Genomic DNA, 23,250 nt, shown 5'->3' with positions numbered 1-23,250 from the left:
CTAACGAGCGGCTCTGAATGAGGGCCTATATTCCTTACCACATGTACACACACTTACACACTAAGGTTCATTTGTTTGTCGGGAGCCAATTAACCTACCAGTATATTTTTGGATTGTGGGAGGAAACCATGGTACCCAGAGGAAACCCACGCATTCACGGGAAGAACATATAAACTCCACACAGTTAGGGCCGTAGTGGGAATCAAACCAACGACCTCAGTGCTGTGAGGCGTTAATCCTAACCAGGACCCATGGTGATTTGTACCTATAAATAAAACCATATGCAAGCCACGTTGATGCCTGCTGCCAGCAATGAGACATCAGGTGTCCTATAAATGTAAATATGTGTGTATTACATCTCAGTCACCCCTGTGGATGGAAGTAAGACCTGGGGACGCAGCTCAGTGCTGAAGAAAGAAGAGGTGACCTCAACAAAGAAGAAAGGAAGAACATGGGGCCCTAGTTCAACGCAGCCAAAAGAGAGAGCCGGAGGAGAGGAGAGGTGACTGGGCCGTTTTACCCTATACTGGCGTCTGCCAAGTCCACCAGACACTTACATTACAGCAGTCCCATAGGGACTGTGCATAGTGTGTAAAAAGTAGGCTAGAAAGGTCCGACTACCTGTATGCTGCATCTGCTTTCACTGGACAGACAATGAACTACTGTGTCCAGAGCTAAACCTTATTTGTTTCATATTGGGGGCACTGTTTCACTATTAACAGTTTAACCTCTGATTGGAATTTGTGCCAAGCGGTGGCAAATTTTCCTTTCAGATATATTCTATTTTATGATGAGAGAAATGTTTAAACTCTAAAGCTGCATACACACACAACGGTTTTTTTAACAATTATCGTTAACTATATCGTTTATCCTTCAATCGTTGAAAAAATCGTTCACTTCAGTTAAAACGATGAACTATTATCGTTCATGTGCGTTCACGTTTGTAGTTTAGTTCAGTCAGACTGACCAACTCAACGATTTTCATTAAGGGAATATGCAAAAGTCATTTGTAGTTCAAAAAAATCGTTCATTACACTTTAAAAAATGTGACAGATAATCTGACAGAAAATCGTTCATAAAATCGTTCAGAAAATCGTTGTTAACAAAATCGTTGTGTGTGTATGCACCTTAAAGATGCATACACACACAACGATTTTTTTAATGATTATCGATAACGATATCGTTCAATCGTTGAAAAAATCGTTCACTTTCTGAGTTATGGTGCAAACACACGGTCAGTTTTTTTCTTCAGATCTAAACGATAACGATTTAAAAAATCGTTCATATCTGAAGGAAAATCTGACATGTCTTAACGATGAACGATGCGCGTTCCCGATGGTCAGATAACGATATCTGACATCTGATGTGTTTGCAGTCAGTTTTGGACGATTTCAGTCATTTTAATGCAGTCAAAAATCGTTCATAGTTCAAATCGTTCAAATCGTTCAAATCGTTGGTCAAATCGTTCATCAAATCGTTCAGATCGTTCAAATCGTTCATCTGACACATCTGAGAAATCTGACCGTGTGTATGCTCCATTAAAACGATGAACGATTATCGTTCATGCACGTTCAAGTTTGTAGTTCAATCAGACTGGCCAACTCAACGATTTTCATTAAGGGAATATGCAATAATTGTTTGTAGTTCAAAAAAATCGTTCATTACACTTTAAAAAATGTGACAGATAATCTGACAGAAAATCGTTCATATAATTGTTGGTAACAAAATCGTTGTGTGTGTATGCAGCGATAAAGTGAATGACTGAACGTTATCGTTATCGTTCAGTCGTCCACTTTAATCGCCCAGTGTGTACGCACCTTAAAGCTGCATACACACACGAGTTTGTTACCAACGATTTTATGAACGATTATCTGTCAGATTATCTGTCAGATTTTTTAAAGTGTAATGAATGATTTTTTTGAACTACAAACGATTTTTGCATATTCCCTTAATGAAAATCGTTGAGATGGTCAGTCTGACTGAACTACAAACTACAAACGTGAACGCGCATGAACGATAATCGTTCATCGTTTTAACTCAGAAAGTGAACGATTTTTTGAACGATAAACGATATCGTTATCGATAATCATTCAAAAAATCGTTGTGTGTGTATGCACCTTTACTCTTTGGTGTTTTTATTTAGTCCCCTCTTTTTAACATATTGAATAGTAACTATTTATAGTTTGTGGGAGTTGCTTTTGCTGTTGATGAAGATGGGTAGTTTTATATAACTCACACACATAATAATTCTCTGGAGCAACTCCTCCAGGTTCTTCTGTTCCTCTGCTGACTTCCATTAGCTATATTGGGCCAACACATACTGTTAATATATGCCAATACAACATTGTATCTGTGCTTGGTCTACTGTAGAGGAATATTTAGTTCAGTTGCTCTGAGTAGCCGATTCTGTTTTGTGTCTTTATGGTTGTCTGACCCTTTCTCTCTCACTTTAAAATCCATTTTGTTTTGGCGTCCCTGCAGATATTAACTCTGTGCATTATTTAGTAAAGACATTTTGCTTTTTGAGAATAATGAGTGGGGGTGGATGCTTACTAATAAAGTTAGAAAAAATTAATTATTTTATTAAAAAAAAGTAGAAGATGCAGGGAGAAACCTCTAGTGAATAACATTGAATAAACAGCATTAATTGCATTATACATACATGGGATAAGCACAGGTCTCTCACAAGATGGGGATGCTTGGTTTTTACTTTCCTGTGAGTAATTTCTGTGGTAAGCACATGTAAACCTTACATGCCTGCTGACAGGCTGAAGTCACTTGGAGAAGGCAGCAAGCAGTGGTCCAGCAGTGCCCCCAATCTCGGCAAGTCTCCCAAGCACACACCTATCAGCGTGGGCTTTGCCAGTCTGACCGAAATGGGTAAGATACTGTATAAATATCTAATGCTAACCCACCAGTCTTTTCTCCTGGCTCACTGTCTCTCTTGTCTGTGTCACCCAGTCTGTCTGCCCGTCCTCTGTATACTGTACTTTTCCCTCCCTCACATAACATCTTCTCCTCCCCGCTGGCAACAACGGCACAGAACCTTTGGGTTTAGCTTGTGCTGCTTTTGTGGGTATTAGGACTGCATTTGCAGCAGTTTTTATATAGCTATATTGACGCATCGGAACGACAAATCGCGCAAATCTTACAGAGGGCCTGATTCAGAGCCGCTCGTAAGCGGCCGCTCGTTTGCTCCGAGCGATGTTCGCACAACTGCGCATGCGTATGGGTTGTAATACGCATGCGCAACCAGTCATTGCGGTCGGAAATTGTGTGCTCGCAAAATAGCGAATGCCTGCTAATTTGAGTGACAGAATGAAGCGTTTGTGGGTGGTAACAGGGGAAGGTGCTTGAAAACGGGGAGTGGAGATCCGAACGCAGGCGTGCCAAACGGTCAAAATGGGCGTTTTAAGGGTGTGCATAATTAACAAAGCAGCGTCATCGACCACGTCACTTGGTTGTCTTTTAGCCTGAACTGCTCGCATGATTGCGGTAGGAAAATGCTACCACAAGCACTGCGAGCAGTTCAGATGCCTTTCGATGTACTCGATTAATCTAATAAATAGCGGAGATGACGTATGATGCGAGCGGCCAGGGGACGTTTTTTAAAAAATAGCGAGAGCATGTTTCGTTCGCTTGTTCAGACATAGAGGCGTCAACAGACCGCAAAGAGCGAGCGCTCTATTTAAATATCCGGCCCCTTTTTTCAGAACGAGCGAGCGCAAATAGCGTCTGGCTCTGAATCAGGCCAAGAGTACACTAACGACACCGATGCGCATATCCGCGGGTCGTTTGCCATATCTTCAGATCATACCTACATTCAGTAAGATCTGGCAGTCTCGTATACAATTCGCGGCATATCGTTCAGTGTTTAGGCACTAACGATATGTCATTCCGATCCGAATGATGCTGACGTCACTTGACGCATGCATAGATCAGTGAGCAATGCATCTATGTAAAAAAATATAAAATTGCACAACCAGCCTCGGACTTTTGAGAGCCAGTCCTGGTGGTCAAAATACAGGGGACAAAACACGTAGGGGTCACCTGTATTTAGCACAACCAGCACTGGGCTCTGTGAGCCAGTGCTGGTTTTGGAAATACAGGGGACAAAATGAGTAGAGGTCCCATGAATTTTTCATAACCAGCATCAGACTTTTTCTAGCGGAGGGGGGGTAATGCCACAGCCAGGGGAACCCTTTCCAGGACTGGCTCTCAAAAGTCCCGGGCTGGTTGTTTTTTCAAGATGCCCACCAGCTTATAAAGCTGCCCACATCCCATTACATATGCAAGTCAACAAAAACATTGGTAACATCGGACCCATACGCATAGTTGTGGTTAAGCTTGACCTGACTCACAAACTGTGCATGCATCTGTGTCTCATTGTACAGCCCATTATTTAAATTTGGGCTGAAATCTTCAAGATGGTCGTGAGGTGTTTGGTTAGCAAACGATTGTGCGCGGTCTACCGATTTGCAAATCGTTAACGCACGATGTATCGTTAGATCGTTGGGCAGATTGTACAGTTTTATGCACCATATCGTGTCCTGGAGTGCCGGGGAAAGCTCAATGGAAATCACTGACGACATTGCATCGTAATGTGTAGGCACCCTTATCTTTTGCACTTTTTAAGGTGCTGCAGACCCATATGGTGACATATAAGTATGGTGATAATATTTGGTGAAGGAGAACTTCTTTTGGGTATAGTGGGGAGATCTATAGGGCACATTCCATATTTGGTTCCTTTTGACTCATTGTTATTATTGTAACCTTAAGAGTGTTTAGCAGTCCTGGAAAGAGTGTTTAGCAGTCATTTTGAAAGAAGAAACCCATATGGCACTTCCATGACTTGACGGTCGCCTAAGGGAAAATAAGTATTAACTGGCAAAACGTAACTTTTCTTGGGGAAACCAGAGCACCTTAGAGCCAGATAATGAGTTATCAGGATTCATAGCTGTGCAAGGAAGGGTAGGAGGAAGGAGGACATTGCTCTGATAATATTACATAGTACATAGTCTGAAAATACACTGACTAAAGGCGTCAGCACACTTAGCAATTTAGACTGCCAATTTGATTATTTATACCAGTGGTTCTCAAACCCTCAGGACACCACACAGTTCACGTTCACGTTTTGCAGGTCACCCAACAGGTGAACAGGTCTAGTCATTACTCACTGACACATTTTAAAAGCTCCACAGGTGGAGATAATTATATCACCTGTGATTTTGTCAGGAGACCTGGAAAACATGCACTGTTTGGGGTCCTGAGGACCGATTTTGAGAACCTGTGATTTAGACTGATACGGCTTCAGGTTTAAAGCATGGTCTCCCAAAACGAGTATTGGTTATTATAGTATGGCTAGAAAACCTCATCACTGTCATTTTTCTCATTCCAGAGGAATTTGTGGATAATGAAGGCTCCGTTCCCCAGTCCCCATATTCCACACAGTCCTACCTCACGCTACCCCTCCAGTCCGATGCCAGGAGTTACACCGAGGACTCGAGTCTCTCCGCAGCATCATCTTCGGATAGCCCCAAGCGCAGCTCTCAGTCACGAAGGAAAAGTGAACTTGTGCTACTGGGATGCGCTTCCCTATTGGCAGCTGTAGCGCTGGGCAGTGACCTGGCAGAACTTGTTCCCCAGGAAGAGAAGAGGAAGGGAATCTTTCAATGGGCAGCAAGGGGTCCAAGGCGTAGCGCCAATTCTCCCAGCCGCTCCATGTCTAAAGAGGAATCCGTCATCCCACCTAGTTCCGTTACCCTCATCTCCTTGTCTTCCATCTCAGACTGTAATTCCTCCAGGTCCCTCATCCACTCAGATAGTGACGAGGCCAGGCTGACCTATGATCATGTGCCCTGTGGGCAGCAGGTCGTTGAGGAGCCTAGTAGGGAGCAGGGTGTCTCTAGTCGTAACCCACTTGTGGACTACAAAGTGGAAAGCTTCAAGCGGGACCCCCGGCAATCACTGACTCCTACCCACGTCACAGCAACCAGGGCTGACGCCACAGCAACGAGAGGCCACCGGCGGACTCCATCTGATGGGGCAATTAGACAGGTGACACAGGGCCACCGGCGCTCCCCCTCAGATGGCAGCGCCCCACCACAACTCTGTGACGCAGGTCAGTATTGTTTTCTGTCAGGAAACTGTATTACTCTGCTATTATCATTACAGCCATTTATGGTAGTTACCTAAATGAAAATATTAGTGTCAAATCATGGACAAAGTACGTATCACTGCATCCTGAGGAATATAGAACATATAAGGGTCTATTTACTAAGCAGTGTTAGGAGACAGAGTGAAAAGTGATAAGGGGCCAGCCAATCAGCTCCTAACTGTCATCTCACAGGCTGTGTTTGAAAAATGACAGTTGGGTGCTGATTGGCTGGCACCTTATCTCATTTCACTCTGTCTCCTAACACTGCTTAGTAAATAGACCCCATAAGCCTGTATACACGTAATATAAGTAGCAGCCAATAAGCTAATCTGTTTTCTTTACCTGTCACTTTCTTTTTAAGGACCTCTATGTGACAGCAGACGCACACTGTTCCATCAAACCTTCTCAAGAGTGGAGAAGTTGCCCATAATAACCAATCCGCTTCTACCTATCATTTTATAGAATGTACTTGATAAAGACTAGCTAGGAGCTGATTGGTTGCTATTGACAACGTCTCCACTTGTCCACTCTCTGCTCTTACGAAGTTTTGATATATTTCCCCTCAGATCACCTAAGCAGACATTCTTCATACCGTCTCATCAGCAGTGGCCCTTATATACTTTTATTCTATGTTATGATAGTTCCTATACGTTTATTACGGCTATGGACACACATGCTGTTTGAAAGCGACTGTCCTCCTTTGGACAACCTATAATCAAGACCTCACAGGAGCAGGTATGCAGTGGTAGCTCACACCATGGCAGGACTGATACCATCCTGTCTTCTCTGAATAGGGCAGTTCAATCAGCTCCTGGCGGCTTCAGGTAACAGGCCAAAACGTAAAGTACAAGTTTATATGAGGTGAACAGGGACCAAAGCTCACATAGAGATCATTCATCTCTATAGAGGACATTGATGCAGTGCACTTGGCCGTATTAAAATAGTGGATGGCAGGACAGGGACAGGCCAAGTAAGCCTGCTGTGTGCCATTTAGTAATTAATATTCTCTATGGGGGATTGATTCAGAGTGGCTCGTATGTCAGCCACAATTACCCCCAAATTGTGTGTCTGAACTAAATGAGCATATTCGTCCTTATGCAGAGTTGTACTCATCTAGGTGATTGCACAGTCCTTACCTTTACCCTTGTTTAAATAGCCAACAGCATTATGAGCACGCCCATATTTATGTTTACACACCCTCGCTAAGCTTAGACTACATGAGAGTGCCACACAGTTACACAGTCAGCCAACCTTACATGGCCACTCAGTGTCGTCAATCAGATGTGTAAGCCTGGCTCTGGAGTAGAGTGCAGGGCTAAATATCGCAAGATCCGTCTGCAGTACGGACATGCATCAGCGCCTATGTGAGCTTCCATCTTTTCCATTTTCTAGACAAGAAACAGGATGAAGGGAAGATTGATTGCATGATGTACACAAAACGTTAGGGGACCAACAGCAATATACAGTAATCATCATGTGGAACAGATATGCACTGTGGTGTCCAGGCTACATATCAGACATGCGTTCTCTATGTGTGTGGTAATGCCACAGTTAGACATGCGTTCCCTATCTGTGTGGTAATGCTGCAGTCAGGCATGCGTTCCCTATGTGTATGGTAATACCGCAGTCAGGCATGCGTTCCCTATGTGTGTGGTAATACCGCAGTCAGGCATGCATTCCCTATGTGTGTGGTAATGCCGCAGTCAGGCATGCGTTCCCTGTGTGTGTGGTAATGCCGCAGTCAGGCATGCGTTCCCTATGTGTGTGGTAATACCACAGTCAGGCATGCGTTCCAAATGTGTGTGGTAATACTGCAGTCAGGCATGCGTTCTCTATGTGTGTGGTAATACCGCAGTCAGGCATGCGTTCCCTATGTGTGTGGTAATGTCGCAGTCAGACATGTGTTCCCTATGTGTGTGGTAATACCGTAGTCAGACATGTGTTCCCTATGTGTGTGGTAATACCGTAGTCAGGCATGCGTTCCCTGTGTGTGGTAATACCGTAGTCAGGCATGCGTTCCCTATGTGTCTGGTAATGTCGCAGACAGACATGTGTTCCCTATGTGTGATAATACCGCAGTCAGGCTTGCGTTCCCTGTGTGTGGTAATACCGTAGTCAGACAAGTGTTCCCTATGTGTGTGGTAATACCGTAGTCAGGCATGCATTCCCTGTGTGTGGTAATGCTGCAGTCAGGCATGCGTTCTCTATGTGTGTGGTAATACCGCAGTCAGGCATGCGTTCCCTATGTGTGTGGTAATGTCGCAGTCAGACATGTGTTCCCTATGTGTGTGGCAATACCGTAGTCAGGCATGCGTTCCCTGTGTGTGGTAATACCGTAGTCAGACATGTGTTCCCTATGTGTGTGGTAATACCGTAGTCAGGCATGCGTTCCCTGTGTGTGGTAATACCGTAGTCAGGCATGCGTTCCCTATGTGTCTGGTAATGTCGCAGACAGACATGTGTTCCCTATGTGTGATAATACCGCAGTCAGGCTTGCGTTCCCTATGTGTCTGGTAATGTCGCAGACAGACATGTGTTCCCTATGTGTGATAATACCGCAGTCAGGCTTGCGTTCCCTGTGTGTGGTAATGCCGCAGTCAGGCATGCGTTCCCTATGTATGTGGTAATACCGCAGTCAAGCATGCATTCCCCATGTGTGTGGTAATGCTGCAGTCAGGCATGCGTTCCCTATGTGTATGGTAATACCGCAGTCAGGCATGCGTTCCCTATGTGTGTGGTAATGCCGCAGTCAGGCATGCATTCCCTATGTGTGGGGTAATGCCGCAGTGAGGCATGCGTTCCCTATGTGTATGGTAAATGACGCAGTCAGGCATGCGTTCCCTGTGTGTGGTAATACGGCAGTCAGACATGCGTTCCCTATGTGTATGGTAAATGACGCAGTCAGGCATGCGTTCCCTATGTGTATGGTAAATGATGCAGTCAGGCATGCGTTCCCTGTGTGTGGTAATGCCGCAGTCAGGCATGCGTTCCCTATGTGTGTGGTAATGCTGCAGTCAGGCATGCGTTCTCTATGTGTGTGGTAATACCGTAGTCAGGCATGCGTTCCCTATGTGTATGGTAATACCGCAGTCAGACATGTGTTCTCTATGTGTGGTAATACCGCAGTCAGGCATGCGTTCCCTGTGTGTGGTAATGCTGCAGTCAGGCATGCGTTCTCTATGTGTGTGGTAATACCGTAGTCAGGCATGCGTTCCCTATGTGTACGGTAATGCCGCAGTCAGGCATGCGTTTCCTGTGTGTGTGGTAATGCCGCAGTCAGGCATGCGTTTCCTGTGTGTGTGGTAATGCCGCAGTCAGGCATGCATTCCCTATCTGTGTGGTAATGCCGCAGTCAGGCATGCGTTCCCTATGTGTGTGGTAATGCCGCAGTCAGGCATGCGTTTCCTGTGTGTGTGGTAATGCCGCAGTCAGGCATGCGTTTCCTGTGTGTGTGGTAATGCCGCAGTCAGGCAATGCGTTCCCTATGTGTGTGGTAATGCCGCAGTCAGGCATGCGTTCCCTATGTGTGGTAATGCTGCAGTCAGGCATGCATTCCCTATGTGTGTGGTAATGCTGCAGTCAGGCATGCGTTCTCTATGTGTGTGGTAATACCGTAGTCAGGCATGCGTTCCCTATGTGTATGGTAATACCGCAGTCAGACATGTGTTCCCTATGTGTGGTAATACCGCAGTCAGGCATACGTTCCCTGTGTGTGGTAATGCTGCAGTGAGGCATGCGTTCTCTATGTGTGTGGTAATACCGTAGTCAGGCATGCGTTCCCTATGTGTACAGTAATGCCGCAGTCAGGCATGCGTTTCCTGTGTGTGTGGTATTATCGCAGTCAGACATGCATTCCCTATGTGTGTGGTAATATCGCAGTCAGGCATGCGTTCCCTATGTGTGTGGTAATGCCGCAGTCAGCAATGCGTTCTCTATGTGTGTGGTAATACCGCAGTCAGACATGTGTTCCCTGTGTGTGGTAATGCCGCACTCAGGCATGCGTTCCCTATGTGTGTGGTAATACCGCAGTCAGGCATGCGTTCTCTATGTGTGTGGTAATACCGTAGTCAGGCATGCGTTCCCTATGTGTATGGTAATACCGCAGTCAGGCATGCGTTCCCTGTGTGTTGTAATGCCGCAGTCAGGCATGCATTCCCTATCTGTGTGGTAATGCCGCAGTCAGGCATGCGTTCCCTATGTGTGTGGTAATGCCGCAGTCAGGCATGCATTTCCTGTGTGTGTGGTAATGCCGCAGTCAGGCATGCGTTTCCTGTGTGTGTGGTAATGCCGCAGTCAGGAATGCATTCTCTATCTGTGTGGTAATGCCGCAGTCAGGCATGCGTTCTCTATGTGTGTGGTATTATCGCAGTCAGACATGCATTCCCTATGTGTGTGGTAATATCGCAGTCAGGCATGCGTTCCCTATGTATGTGGTAATATCGCAGTCAGGCATGCGTTCCCTATGTGTGTGGTAATGCCGCAGTCAGCAATGCGTTCCCTATGTGTGTGGTAATGCCGCAGTCAGGCATGCGTTCCCTATGTGTGTGGTAATATCGCAGTTAGGCATGCCTTCCCTATGTGTGTGGTAATGCTGCAGTCAGGCATGCATTCCCTATGTGTGTGGTAATATCGCAGTCAGACATGCGTTCCCTATGTGTATGGTAAATGACGCAATGGTTTCTGCGTCTTTATGCAAATGCCACTACAAAGCCCTTCCTGGTGCATATCCGTGTGTCCATATGTGCAAGGACTGAGGTGCCCACTCTGCTGCGTCTATAGACGCTGCATTACCATCTGGTGCGTGTTTACATGTCACCATCAGTCACACTATGGAAACTTGCACCAGCCCTATGTTAGGTGCAGTTTCTCCGTCCAAGTATGGACTCCAATGTCAGCTGTTCAGCGTCTTTGTACGCAGCCGATTTTAGCGACACCTTTGATGCTTCCATTTGATGCAACATCTCTGTGCGTCTTTTTATCCACCCAGTCACCATCCAGGAACACCCCTCACATTTCTGCTACCGTGCATGTACATTTTATCTGCAACTCTGTATGAACAAAATCGGGACGACGCATGTGTGAGGTGACTCAGATGCATGCGCAGAAGAAAACCAGTGCCCCTTTGCGTGGATATTGGTATAGCGTGCGACTCTGAACCAGGCCCTATAAATGGAAAAGAGGTTGTCTCCTGTGCAAATGACCATAGTGTTAATCAACATCATCTGCAATCAGAGCTGAATGCAGCAGCAGCACATTGATTTGAGAGTAGTTTATTCAAAGAGCTTTCTGCTTATTTTACTTTTTCTTATAGGAAACATAAATGGGCTTTTCTAGTGCTGCGTGTTACCATGGATGTTGGAATGCGTGCTTTGTGCATTTGGTGAAAAGTTTTGTCAATAATACGCTGAGAAACTGACTCAGGTTCTCTAGGTCACGCTCACCAAACGGTGATCAGGAATCTACCATCTTTGGGTGGAATGTATCAATCAAAAAATTGCAATTAAACCTCAGAAAAAACTGCTGTTTTTGGACGATTACCACAATACATATGGTTCCTCATATGTATTAAAATGGTCTGCAGCAGATTTCGGAGATATGCGTTGCGGACTGCCAACATAGAGTTGTGTGGAGCTGCGATGTGCCCCTATGCAGCAAGCTCCAGAAGGTGTAGCTTTCCAGAGCTTCTGCCCAATAAAACGCGCCATCTATAGATGTCGAAGCCTATGGGGTTCTTTCCTCGGCAAGTCCCCGAAGAGGAATCCCTCTCCTTCTCCCCGCAGTTTACGAATAGGACTCCCGGATAATAAACCTGGAAGTCAGTAAGCCGGTATGCATGCGTTAGGGGGTGATAGGGGGCGGAATGTAGAGCAAAGTATATGTGCTACATCCCACCCTTACAGCCTCCCAGTTGTTTCTCCACATCTTATACTATGTTTTACAGCTGGGCTCCTTGTTCCTAAATCCAAAGATCACGTTAAGGTTGTTCTCCCCCTGGATTTGTGACTGCAGGTAATTGTCCTTTTGCTTAGAATCAGTGGTGTTGTACTTTCATATGCTGGGAAACGTAGAGGAGGAACCTAAACAAATTGAGGAGGAGAAGGTGTATTCAGATGTCCACAGCGAGCTACTGTGCACAGTGTGATGAGGGGGGGTTTCTAATCCTGCCTCATGTCTCAAGTGTTATTTTATCTCTCTATAGTGTGATGTCCCAAACGAAGCTTAATACTAATCAACAACAGGGAAGCTGGATACACACTGTAGGATGTGTGTACTATAGGATGTGTGTACCCAGTGCCGGAACGACGCAATGTAACAATATATTTCTGTCACCGTACACACTGCATGATCCGGTGTACTACGGCGTGATATTTCGTTACATGTTGCACAGCAGATGGGGCGATACGAAGAACGACCAGCGTGGAGGCGGAATTGGGTGTACACGCTATACGATCCACACACTATATCATTCCGATCCCCATTGGAACGATATATTGTATAGTAGTGTGTGCCCAGCTTAAGGGGGATCCTGTCACTAATACCACTGAATGTGGCAAGAGCTTGTACTTCTGATGGACAATGGAATTGCATTGCAGTATAACAGTTATTATACTGATGTAGATACCATGATATTCCTTTGCCCGAGCCACTCCATGCTTTGCTAGTGACTTCTTAGTGGAGGTGTCAGAGCCAAGTCCACAGCGCCATCTGTTGCTGTAAGGAGGTGTTGATGGCTCAGGCATTGCTAGGTGGACACCGCATCTAAAGTTAAGGTGCCCACACACATAGCGATGCGCTCACGATCCGACATCATGTATGATTTCCCCTGAACTCTCCCCCGGCAGCTCCCCGGCAGTCCTACACACGATTTGGAGTAAAAAGCATCCAATCTGACTTAAGATCTATCGTGCATCTTAACTTTTTTTTCCCAGTGCATTGTGTCCCAGATTGGCAAATGTGCCCTACAGCATTCAGATCTGAAGATGCGATGTGCGACCTGCGGAGACGCGCATCGCATCGTGATCGTGAGTGGGGACTCACAATTTACTCATGATTTGGGCATATTTGACACAATTTGTCATCACGATTCGTCGAAATCGGCCAAATCGTGTAAAATATCGCTATGTGTGTGGGCAGCTTTAGTCTTTGTTTACTGCTTTGTTGTAGTATTTTCAATATCTTAACTATTCGCCTACAGAAAGGACTGCTTACAGCTCAATCTATCCAGCTGCATCGTGTACACACTTGTGCTGCAAATCTGAAAGACTGGGTCCTGCTGGACACCTTTACCAAGGTCGTCTGCATTTGTAGGTCTTCTTGAAACTCATGCTCACTGAGATCTAGAATAGCCTAATTGGCTGTTACATTTTGGGACATGTTTTTAGAGTTTGATTCTATTTCCCCTTACAGGAAAACAGCAGGTTAATAATTGTTTAAAAACTTGTTTAAAGCTGTTGAACAGTAATAACACTGCTTGAGGCCGTTATAGCCAGGTCACTGTAGGTAAAGCTAGAAATTAAGTCATGCAATTCTCTGTCTCGGTGTCCCAGTAACTGGTCAAAGTTTCTCCCCTAGGTCCTCAATTCTAATAGAGAGCATGCTGGTTTGGACTGTTGATCTTTCCCAAGACCTTGTCAACAATTATTATGGTCCTCAATGTGTCCAGATAAAAAAATATTCCGATCAAAGTGTCAGACAAAAAGTGTATACTGTACCTAAAATTGCACAGACTCTTGTATGCTAATAAATAGCTTGTAGAATGGTCTTTATCCCACCCAGACAATCAAACCAATTCTAGCTGTGATTTTCTTGTCCACATTCATTCTGATTATTGTAGGACACAAACAGGGAGATGACTTCAAGATGATGTATCAAAAAGTATTTGAGCCATGAAATTTCACTTACGCCTTAATGGAATGAGTTCATTATAAATCCAATTTATTTGGCCGGGGCCCATATCCGAGTAACCCAAGGGATATTAGTGCTTGCTGTACTGAAATGTTCAGAGCTAGCTGTGCAGTGTGAATATTTCCAGGTTACAATCGCAGAGAATAACTATAGTGCACTAGATAGAAAACAATTGCCAACAAACGTCTAATGGCCTTTGTAAAGAGGAACATAACCTTCAGAGACTTCTACTGCCCAGGTTGATGTTTGTGCTCTGGACATCAAATAGAATTGTATCTATACAGCAGTTATGTTTATCAGACAGAGAAAATAAGCCTGCCTATACAGAATAACTGTATACTTTCATATACTTGGAAACCGTAGAATGCATCCTCAGAAAATTCACCTAAGACAATGGGAACAGGCTGAATATATTTTCAAGGGCATCCCGGACTTATGGGCAAGTCCCTTGTTTTTCTGATTTTTTTAGTAGTTCTATAGAACCATCTTTATAAAGCTCCTGCCCTAATTTGCAGAATATTCCAGATTGTATGGAGATGCAGAGGATTAGGGTGCAGATCAGGGGTTCCTCACCTCATTCCACTAGTACTCTAATGACCTTATTCAGGTTTACTGTATCATCTAATTACTACAGAATGTGATGGACTTTCCGCAGTTAATGTCTGAGGGCCCACGTCACACTGCCATCAAATAACCCGGGTTATAGCACATGAACGCGCAGCAACCCGGGTTATTGCGCAGTGTGAAAGGGGCCAGTTTAAATATTTAAACTCAGGTAGCGAGCATGGTTGAATGTGAGGCGACCTATGGTCCCGTTCACTGCATGGGGAGAGCCGGCGATTGGAGATGATCTCGTCTCCAAGCGCCGGCTCAGCAGTGATGACGGTTGGTGGTCTGAAAGGGGTCTCAGGCAGGTCTCACCCAGGATGGACCCGTGTACAAATCCTGGGTGCGACCCACAATTTGCGATGTGAAAGGGGTGTGTGTTACTGGCGTCCATGGTTCCACGTATTGATCACTATGGAGGCAGCATAGTAGACATTTGTTCTTGCCCTAGTTGCCTCCACATCATGCACGTGCTGCCTGGCAGCGATATATGGCTAGCAGTGCAGAGGCGGAATCTCTGTGCAGTGTATGACTCTACCAGCATTGTAACCAGAGTGGCACTGTTCAAATTCACCTAATTACCAGATTGTTGATGGTTCTTATGATAAACAAATAAAAGTAAATATATATATATATATATATATATATATAGAGAGAGAGAGAGAATTATAGTTCAGGGTGGCGGGGCATCTGTGTACAAAGAATGGCTGGCAAAGGGGCCTCTGTGTACAACATCTGGTTATCAATAGGAGGACCTCTGTGCAATATATGACTGGTAATTTTGGTTGTTATATGATCTGCATATTACAAGACTAAACACCAATGAAACAGTGCCACCTAGTGACTGATATCTATTTTTATACACTATTTGCCTGAGTTCCACATTGGTGATCTGTCCTGTTTTGTAATGACAAATAATTCTGTTTTGGTCCCACAGGTTCTAAAGAACACACTCCTTTCCCTCGCCTTCCAGACCCCCACTTTGTGTTCCCCCCGCCAGCCCGGCGTAAAACCCAGGACAAGGATTTGGCAGTAGAAAGGCCAACCACCCTGGAATTCGCTCCTCGCCCTCGCCCATCCTCAAGCCGGCCCCGACTGGACCCATGGAAATTTGTTTCCCTATCCCGGACTCGCAGTTCATCTCCGCCTAGCAGTGGGGCAGACGCCAGCTCCAGCGGATCCACAGAGGGTATTCAGATCGGGGGAGTTGAGGAGACTCTGCTCGACATGGAGGTGGAGGGGCAGAGACTGGACAACACTGTCCCCTTGTGTGGGGGAGTGGAGCGGCTGAAGACTGACCCTTATTTTAACTTGGGTACGGACGTGTCTTAATGTAAGAGGCTGCAGAAACAGAGTATTATCCCGCTGCTGCCTCGTAAAGGAATGGAGCGGCCCTTATGAATGTATTTTGTGGTTGTAACCCAACGGGTATAAAACAAAAAAAAAAAGACTCCTGTAATTAATTAAAAAAAGGGGACACCCCACTTTATTCCTATTGTTAGGATCCACTGAAGCAGAGCAAGCAGATTCCGGTGTATGAATGCTTTACTGCAGGCCTCAGGCCCAGACTTATTGCAGCGTTCTCCAAGGCCAGACTTTCAGCCCCTCTCTAGATCAGGATTGAATGATCTGTTATTGATTTCTGTGAAAATGACTGAGCCTTTGCCTAACCCACCTGTGTTTACAGATATCCTTTCCCACCTGTCCTGTTTCGGCAGGCGGTATGGGCAAAACAAAAACCTGCTGGAACCCTGGGAATCGCTGGATTAGTTTCATTGTAGCATGGCAATAGGCAGGATGTAGTGACTTCCAGCAGCTCACTTGTCCATCCATCGTTGTCTTAATGGTGACCGAAGTATTAATAAAGAATGTTACCACTCTCCCCCACAGTGTATATGCTTGTGTCACATAGATAGAAAAGTGATTGCTCATTCTGTTCACTGCCCAGGTTGTTAAATATGGCGTCCTCAAAGAAAGAACCAACGTGCTCTACAGAACAACTATTGTCACACTGCTTCAGCCATAATATGCGACATTTGTTTTTAGAGTTTGAAAAAATACAACACTTTTGTCCCCAACTGCACGACAGCCAGGACAGATGGGATGAATCTCGGATTAATTAAGTATATAATCTTGGAATGCAACCCCTGCAATTAGATGGGCAGGTATAAAAAAAAATGGGGTTGGGTATGAAATCCCGGCTGTCGGGATGCCGCTGTTCAGAATACCGACAGCCAGAATCCCAACACCCATAGAAAACAGCGGATGAGTATTTTTCTAACCCTCCCTCCCTGGTGCCTAACTCTAACTTCCCCCCCTAGTGCCTAAACCTAACCTGCCCCTCTCCGCACCCTAAACCTAACCCTCCCCCTAGCCCGACTACCTAATCCTAACCTCCCCCTAACACCCCAATACTTGCCTTCAGGATGCCGGTGGTCGGGATACTGGTGCCGGGATCCCGACCTGTCGGGATTTCAGTGACGGTTTTCAGACCGTCAGCATCCCACACGCCGGGATGCCGACTGCATCCCAAAAAAATGTTGTGTTAATAGAATTTGAGATCCAGAGATGAGCAGTTCCCACCGTACTGTAAAGCTGGGTACACACTTGTAGATATATAGTTAGTTCGTACAACGAACAATATATCGGTAGCGCATTGGCGGGTGTGTACACCCGATATGTCAAGGAACGACATCGTTCACAGGCATATCAGGTCATCCCTGCAGCACAGCCGATGCCGATATACAGTGCAGGCACTGGCTGCACAGATCGCTGATGCTGACATCACACAATTTATATGCCCGTCCAGTTGTGATATCTGGCCAGACATATCGAACGGCCAATTGATAAGTGTGTATAGGTTACCAAAGTGGCCGCTCGGTCAGACGGACGCAGGTTCCAGTAAGTGTGTACCCAGCTTTAGCAACAAAAATATTGTACCCAATCCTAATGAATTTCCTCACAAGACGCATTTGCATTCAGTAATGGTTTGCAGTTTACTTCCTGGGGCTATTATTTTCACGGTTATGAACACATAGGTGGCGACGTGAGAATTTCCATACTCTGTGCTGAATATTATGGCAGGTCCCATAAATATTTCCTAATGCACATATAAATAGACCTGTCGCCATTCTCATATTGTGGCCCAAAAGCCTAAACCACTTTCCGTTTTCTTAACACATTCAGGGGTCTAGTTACTAAGCAGTGTTAGGAGACAGAGTGAAAAGTGATAAGGTGCCAGCCAATCAGCTCCCAACTGTCATCTCACAGGCTGTGTTTGAAAAATGACAGTTGGGAGCTGATTGGCTAGCAGGTTATCACAGACTTATCACTTTTCACTCTGTCTCCTAACACTGCTTAGTACATAGACCCCTCAGAGACTTATTGCATAACACGATCCAAGGATGACAGAGATGTGGTAACCCAGAGCAACCAGATTTTTTTGCAGTCTAGTACAGTCCGAGCAATGAAATCAGATATGTGGCTGCACGGTATGTGTTACAGTGTGTCTTTGTCTCATCCTTCTCATCCTTTAATAATTAGTTTAGTCTGTTTTATGGCATTAAGGTAACACTGTTGCCATTGCTGTTAAAGCTGTATTGTTTCTTTAAGTGCAAATATGACCATGAGAAGAACTGATAAAATAATATATTGGTAATATTGTTCTTTCCGATAGCGCTATTAAGTGTTTTTTTTGGGAGCATAATCTATAAATTAGAGGAATCTGAAAACGTTCTTAAAAATGTCTGATTTTTTTTTAATAATAATTCAATTCAAAAGTCTATTTAGGCTGTCATTTTTTTTTTTTGTTGCTTAAAGTCACTTTTTTCTTCTGTGCTTTCTTAGGAAATAGACTTTCTTTTCTGCTTGTCCTGCATTATCATCAGACAATATATTTTACCACCTCTGTATTATGGAGAAATACAAGAAGAAAAAAAAAAAAAGACAATTATGTATTTTCTCTAGATGTGATGTTTCATTGCAGTGTTACCTAAATCACGCTCACTAATGTAAGAAGAGACAGAAAATGTTGTCATAATGTTACAGAATATGGGGTATAAAAAATAACAATCCTAGAGACATTTCAGGCAGACATTGCTCCTCCTGTATGGAAACGGGATACAGTCAGGAAGCCGACGGTCGAAATGCCGACCGCAGGCTTCCCGACTGTCTAATCCATGGGTCTTCAACCTTTGACCCGCTAGCTGCTGTGGAACTACAGATCCCAGTTTTAGCATGCTGTTATATCAAAACGGTGGCAGGGCATGCTGGGATGTGTAGTTCCACAGCAGCTGGAGGGCCAAATGTTGAAGACCCCTGGACTCTAATCCCAGCAGGTGTCTAATGACAGGCATCGAAATCCAGACGCCTGTCATCTTACCTACGCCGGGACGCCGACCCCTGGCACACCGATCGAAGGTAAGCCGGGGTCGGCGGGTGCAGACAGCTGTGGGGGGGAGGGTTAGGTTAGGGGCTCCCCAGGGGAGACTTAGGGTTAGGCACCCCCCGGGAGTATTAGGCTTGGGGAAGGGGGGGGGTTAGGCCCCCCCGGGAGACTTGGGTTTAGGCTGCGGGGAAGGGGGGTTAGGTTCAGGCACTTACAGGGGGGGGTTAGGGTTAGGCACTTGGAGGGAGGTTAGAGTTAGACACCTCTAAGAAAGGGTTGGGGGGGGTTAGGTTAGTGAATATAGAGAATACTCATCTGTCGGGATCTTCACTGCCGGTCTTCCAGCAGTGCGGTCTTCCCTCAGGAGTGTACCTTTGTAACTAGTGGGCCTATTTAATATTATAATCAACTCCTTTGTGACAATAAGGTAATTAGCAGAGGCACCTGAGCGGTCCTGCTCTGCCAAGGCCGTACTGATCTGGAGTAGTAAGAGTTAACCTGCCGTCTGCCATCAGTGCATGGATTTCTCAACACTTCCTCCAGAACAGTCACCACCACTCCTAAAATAGTCCTCATCTGCAATAACACAGTTTTGTAATTTTCCCAAGTCCGCTGCCTTAGCGTCACGCTCACTCTTTGCTTTATCCCCCACGTTCCTGTGGCCCCCACCTTAGATACATTGTCAGAGTATCCTCCTCTCACCCGTGATGCTACCAAAGCTTTTATCCACTCTCATCATCTCCTGCCTTGTCTACTGCAACCTCCTGTTATCTGGAATTCCCATCATCCATTTTAAATACTGCAGCAAGACTGATCTTCTTCCCTCGCTGCTCCATATCTGCTGCCCCACTCTGCGAATCTGCAATGGGTCCTCCAGAACCAAATTCAAATGACCATTTTCTACAAAGCCCTCATCAACACCAACACCTCATACATCTCAAATCTTATATCAAAATAATCTCCCTCTCGTTCCCTTAGAGCTATCCGTGACCTGCACATTGATTCTGGAAACCAGATCTGACTCCTGCCTACAAAACTTTTCCTGTGACACTACCCACTTATGGAATTCTCTACCATGCCCAACCGGTCTCTCTAACATGTTAATAATTCATCACTGTCTACATAATGAATGTCGACATCACCATGTCGGCATTCTCATGTCAACATATCGTACCAAACTCCTCTGATGAGCAAGGCTTTGAAATGAAACAAACAAGATGTGATTTAACTGCAGACTTTCAGATTTAATTTGAGGGTAATTACATCCAAATCAAGTGAACGGTGTAGGAATTACAACGGTTTCTATATGTGCCTCCCACTTTTTAAGGGTCCAAAAGTAATGGGACTATCAACTCAAAAGCTATTTCATGGACAGGTGTGGGCTATTCCCTCATTATTTCATTATCGATTAAGCAGGTAAAAGGTCTGGAGTTGATTCTAGGTGTGACATTTGCATTTGGAATCAGTTGCTGTCGACTCTCAATAGGAGATCCAAAGAGCTGTCACTATCAGTGAAGCAAGCCATCATTAGGCTGAAAAATCAAAACAAATCCATCAGACAGATAGCAAAAATCATTAGGTGTGGCCAAATCAACTGTTTGGAACATTCTTAAAAAGAAAGAACGCACCGGAGAGCTCAGCAACACCAAAAGACCCGGAAGACCACGGAAAACAACTGTGGTGGATGACAGAAGAATTATTTCCCTGGTGAAGAAAAACCCCTTCACAACAGTTGGCCAAATCAAGAACACTCTCCAGGAAGTAGGTGTATATGTGTCAAAGTCAACAATCAAGAGAAGATTTCACAAGAGTGAATATAGAGGGTTCACCACAAGATGTAAACCATTGGTGAGCCACAAAAACAGGAAGACCAGATTAGAGTTTGCCAAACAACATCTAAAAAAGCCATTACAGTTCTGGAACAACATCCTATGGACAGATGAGACAAAGATCAACTTGTACCAGAGTGATGAGAAGAGAAGAGTATGGAGAAGGAAAGTAACTGCTCATGATCCAAAACATACCACCTCATCAGTGAAGCATGGTGGTGGTAGTGTTATGGCGTGGGCATGTATGGCTGCCAATGGAACTGGTTCTCTTGTATTTATTGATGATGTCACTGCTGACAAAAGCAGCAGAATGAATTCTGAAGTGTGTCGGGCAATATTATATGCTCATATTCAGTCAAATGCTTCAGAACTCATTGGACGGCGCTTCACAGTGCAAATGGACAATGACCCGAAGCATACTGCAAAAGCAACCAAAGAGTTTTTAAGGCTAAAAAGTGGAATGTTATGCAATGGCCAAGTCAATCCCCTGACCTGAATCCGATTGAGCATGCATTTCACTTGATGAAGACAAAACTGAAGGGAAAATGCCCCAAGAACAAGCAGGAACTGAAGACATTTGCAGTAGAGGCCTGGCAGAGCATCACCAGGGATGAAACCCAGCGTCTGGTGATGTCTATGCGTTCCAGACTTCAGGCTGTAATTGCCTGCAAAGGATTTGCAACAAAGTATTAAAAAGTGAAAGTTAGATTTAGGATTGTTTAGTTTGTCCCATTACTTTTGGCCCCTTAAAAAGTGGGAGGCACATATAGAAACCGTTGTAATTCCTACACCGTTCACCTGATTTGGATGTAATTACCCTCAAATTAAATCTGAAAGTCTGCAGTTAAAGCACATCTTGTTTGTTTCATTTCAAAGCCATTGTGGTGGTGAATAGAGGCCAAAATATGAAAATTATATCAATGTCCCAATATTTATGCACCTGACTGTACATCCTGTTTTCTGCACTGCGGCACCTTCGGAATCTACAATATAACTTAGCGATTTGACGGGTCAATCTGTAGTTGTGCGCATGTGTGTACCAGTTCCATTTTCTGTTCTTCTTAGTTTAAAAAAAAAAAAAAGTTTAAAGTTTATTTTTTTTAAAATATGTTAAAACCTTTATACATTAAAGAGAATTGCTTTATTCAGGAATAGCGCATGTTTCATGATTACAGTATCTTGTTATCTTACCTCTGAGTTAACAACCCAACCCAAATATCATGGCAGCATAAATGCTACGAAATACTGAAATAGACTTCTCCATGCGAAGGCACAGGGCAGCCTTCACCAGCGAATATTATTGCCAGCAGAGTGATTGCCTCCAATAGGGCTTTTCGCCCTTCGTAAAATGCACCAGTCCTGAGCATCAGCCCACAGACATGACTAGCCAAAGCACATGCGATCTGAGTTCAGCTATTGTGCCCTGGATGACTAAACTGCTGCATTTTGGTGTGATCAGAACATGACGCAGACCTAGGCCAATATGGCCGGTCAGCCAGTAAGCCTTATAAAGATTCTAAATTAACATTTGTTAGGATCATTATTTGGCATTGCATTTGGTTTGGAGCCACACACTGCCACATTATAACATATGGGCCAGTTTATAAGTCTCAGCGGCTTGGGGATGAAATTAACGACAAGCCTATTCTGTGTGACACAAATAGCTCAGCCCAAGATGGCTGCCTAACTTTGTACATGCTCTTATACCTCAACAACAGAAGGATGTAAACTCTGGATTTACCACAGAATACAACTGATACCTCATTGATTTCTCGCTCTTTGGGGTATATTTACTAAAGTGTGGGTGGAGATATTGCCCATAGCAACCAATCAGATTCTAGCTATTTTATAGAAAAGGGGTGGGTAACCTTTTTTCTGCTGAGGGCCATTTTGATATAACAATATTTGCGGGCCCGGTGTAGGCCACGCCCCCTCTGTGTGATGTCACACGGGGCAGGGGCACACACGTCAGGGGAGCTGTAAGGGCAGCGGTGTGACCGTCTAAAGCGTCCTAAAGAGGCTCCAGGCGGCAATGCTGCATAGATTCTGGCTGCAGGGTGGCATTCTAGGCACCCTGCTATCCAGATGAGGGTAGCAGAAAAAAGCTCTGAGGGCCAGACAAAATGATTCCGGGGGCCTTATACGGCCCCTGGGCCTGAGATTCCCCATCCCTATATAGAAGGTGCTATATAAATGTTAAGTAGAATCTCATTGGTTGCTATGGGCAACATCTCCACTTCTAAATATACTCCTTTAACTATTCCTTATTATTTATTCTCCACCCACAGATCCATATAATGGGTAATCCAATACCTGTCTGATTTACCTTATGAAATTCCTGCTATTTTTGTTTTTTTCAGTTTCGG

At 44.8% G+C, this 23,250-nt stretch overlaps 1 protein-coding gene across 7 annotated transcripts in view; it reads left to right on the top strand.

Moving 5' to 3' along the window:
- The window catches only part of MAP3K10 (mitogen-activated protein kinase kinase kinase 10), a 64,228-nt gene extending 47,686 nt beyond the window's left edge, over positions 1-16,542 (top strand). For all 7 annotated transcript variants that reach the window (XM_088450155.1, XM_088450160.1, XM_088450156.1 and 4 more), the window contains 4 exons: positions 364-502; positions 2,768-2,880; positions 5,399-6,121; positions 15,606-16,542. In XM_088450155.1, the coding sequence (XP_088306281.1) occupies positions 364-502; positions 2,768-2,880; positions 5,399-6,121; positions 15,606-16,000 (1,370 nt within the window). In that variant the 3' untranslated portion in view covers positions 16,001-16,542. The remainder of the gene's footprint in view (positions 1-363; positions 503-2,767; positions 2,881-5,398; positions 6,122-15,605) is intronic.
- The last annotated feature ends 6,708 nt before the right edge of the window (positions 16,543-23,250 follow it).

This window comes from Taudactylus pleione, unplaced genomic scaffold (genome assembly GCF_031769625.1).
Source record: "Taudactylus pleione unplaced genomic scaffold, aTauple2 ptg000507l, whole genome shotgun sequence".
Taxonomy (NCBI): domain Eukaryota; kingdom Metazoa; phylum Chordata; class Amphibia; order Anura; family Myobatrachidae; genus Taudactylus; species Taudactylus pleione.
The sequence above is the reverse complement of the archived record's forward strand: the minus strand, read 5'-3'. Positions and strand labels throughout refer to the sequence as shown.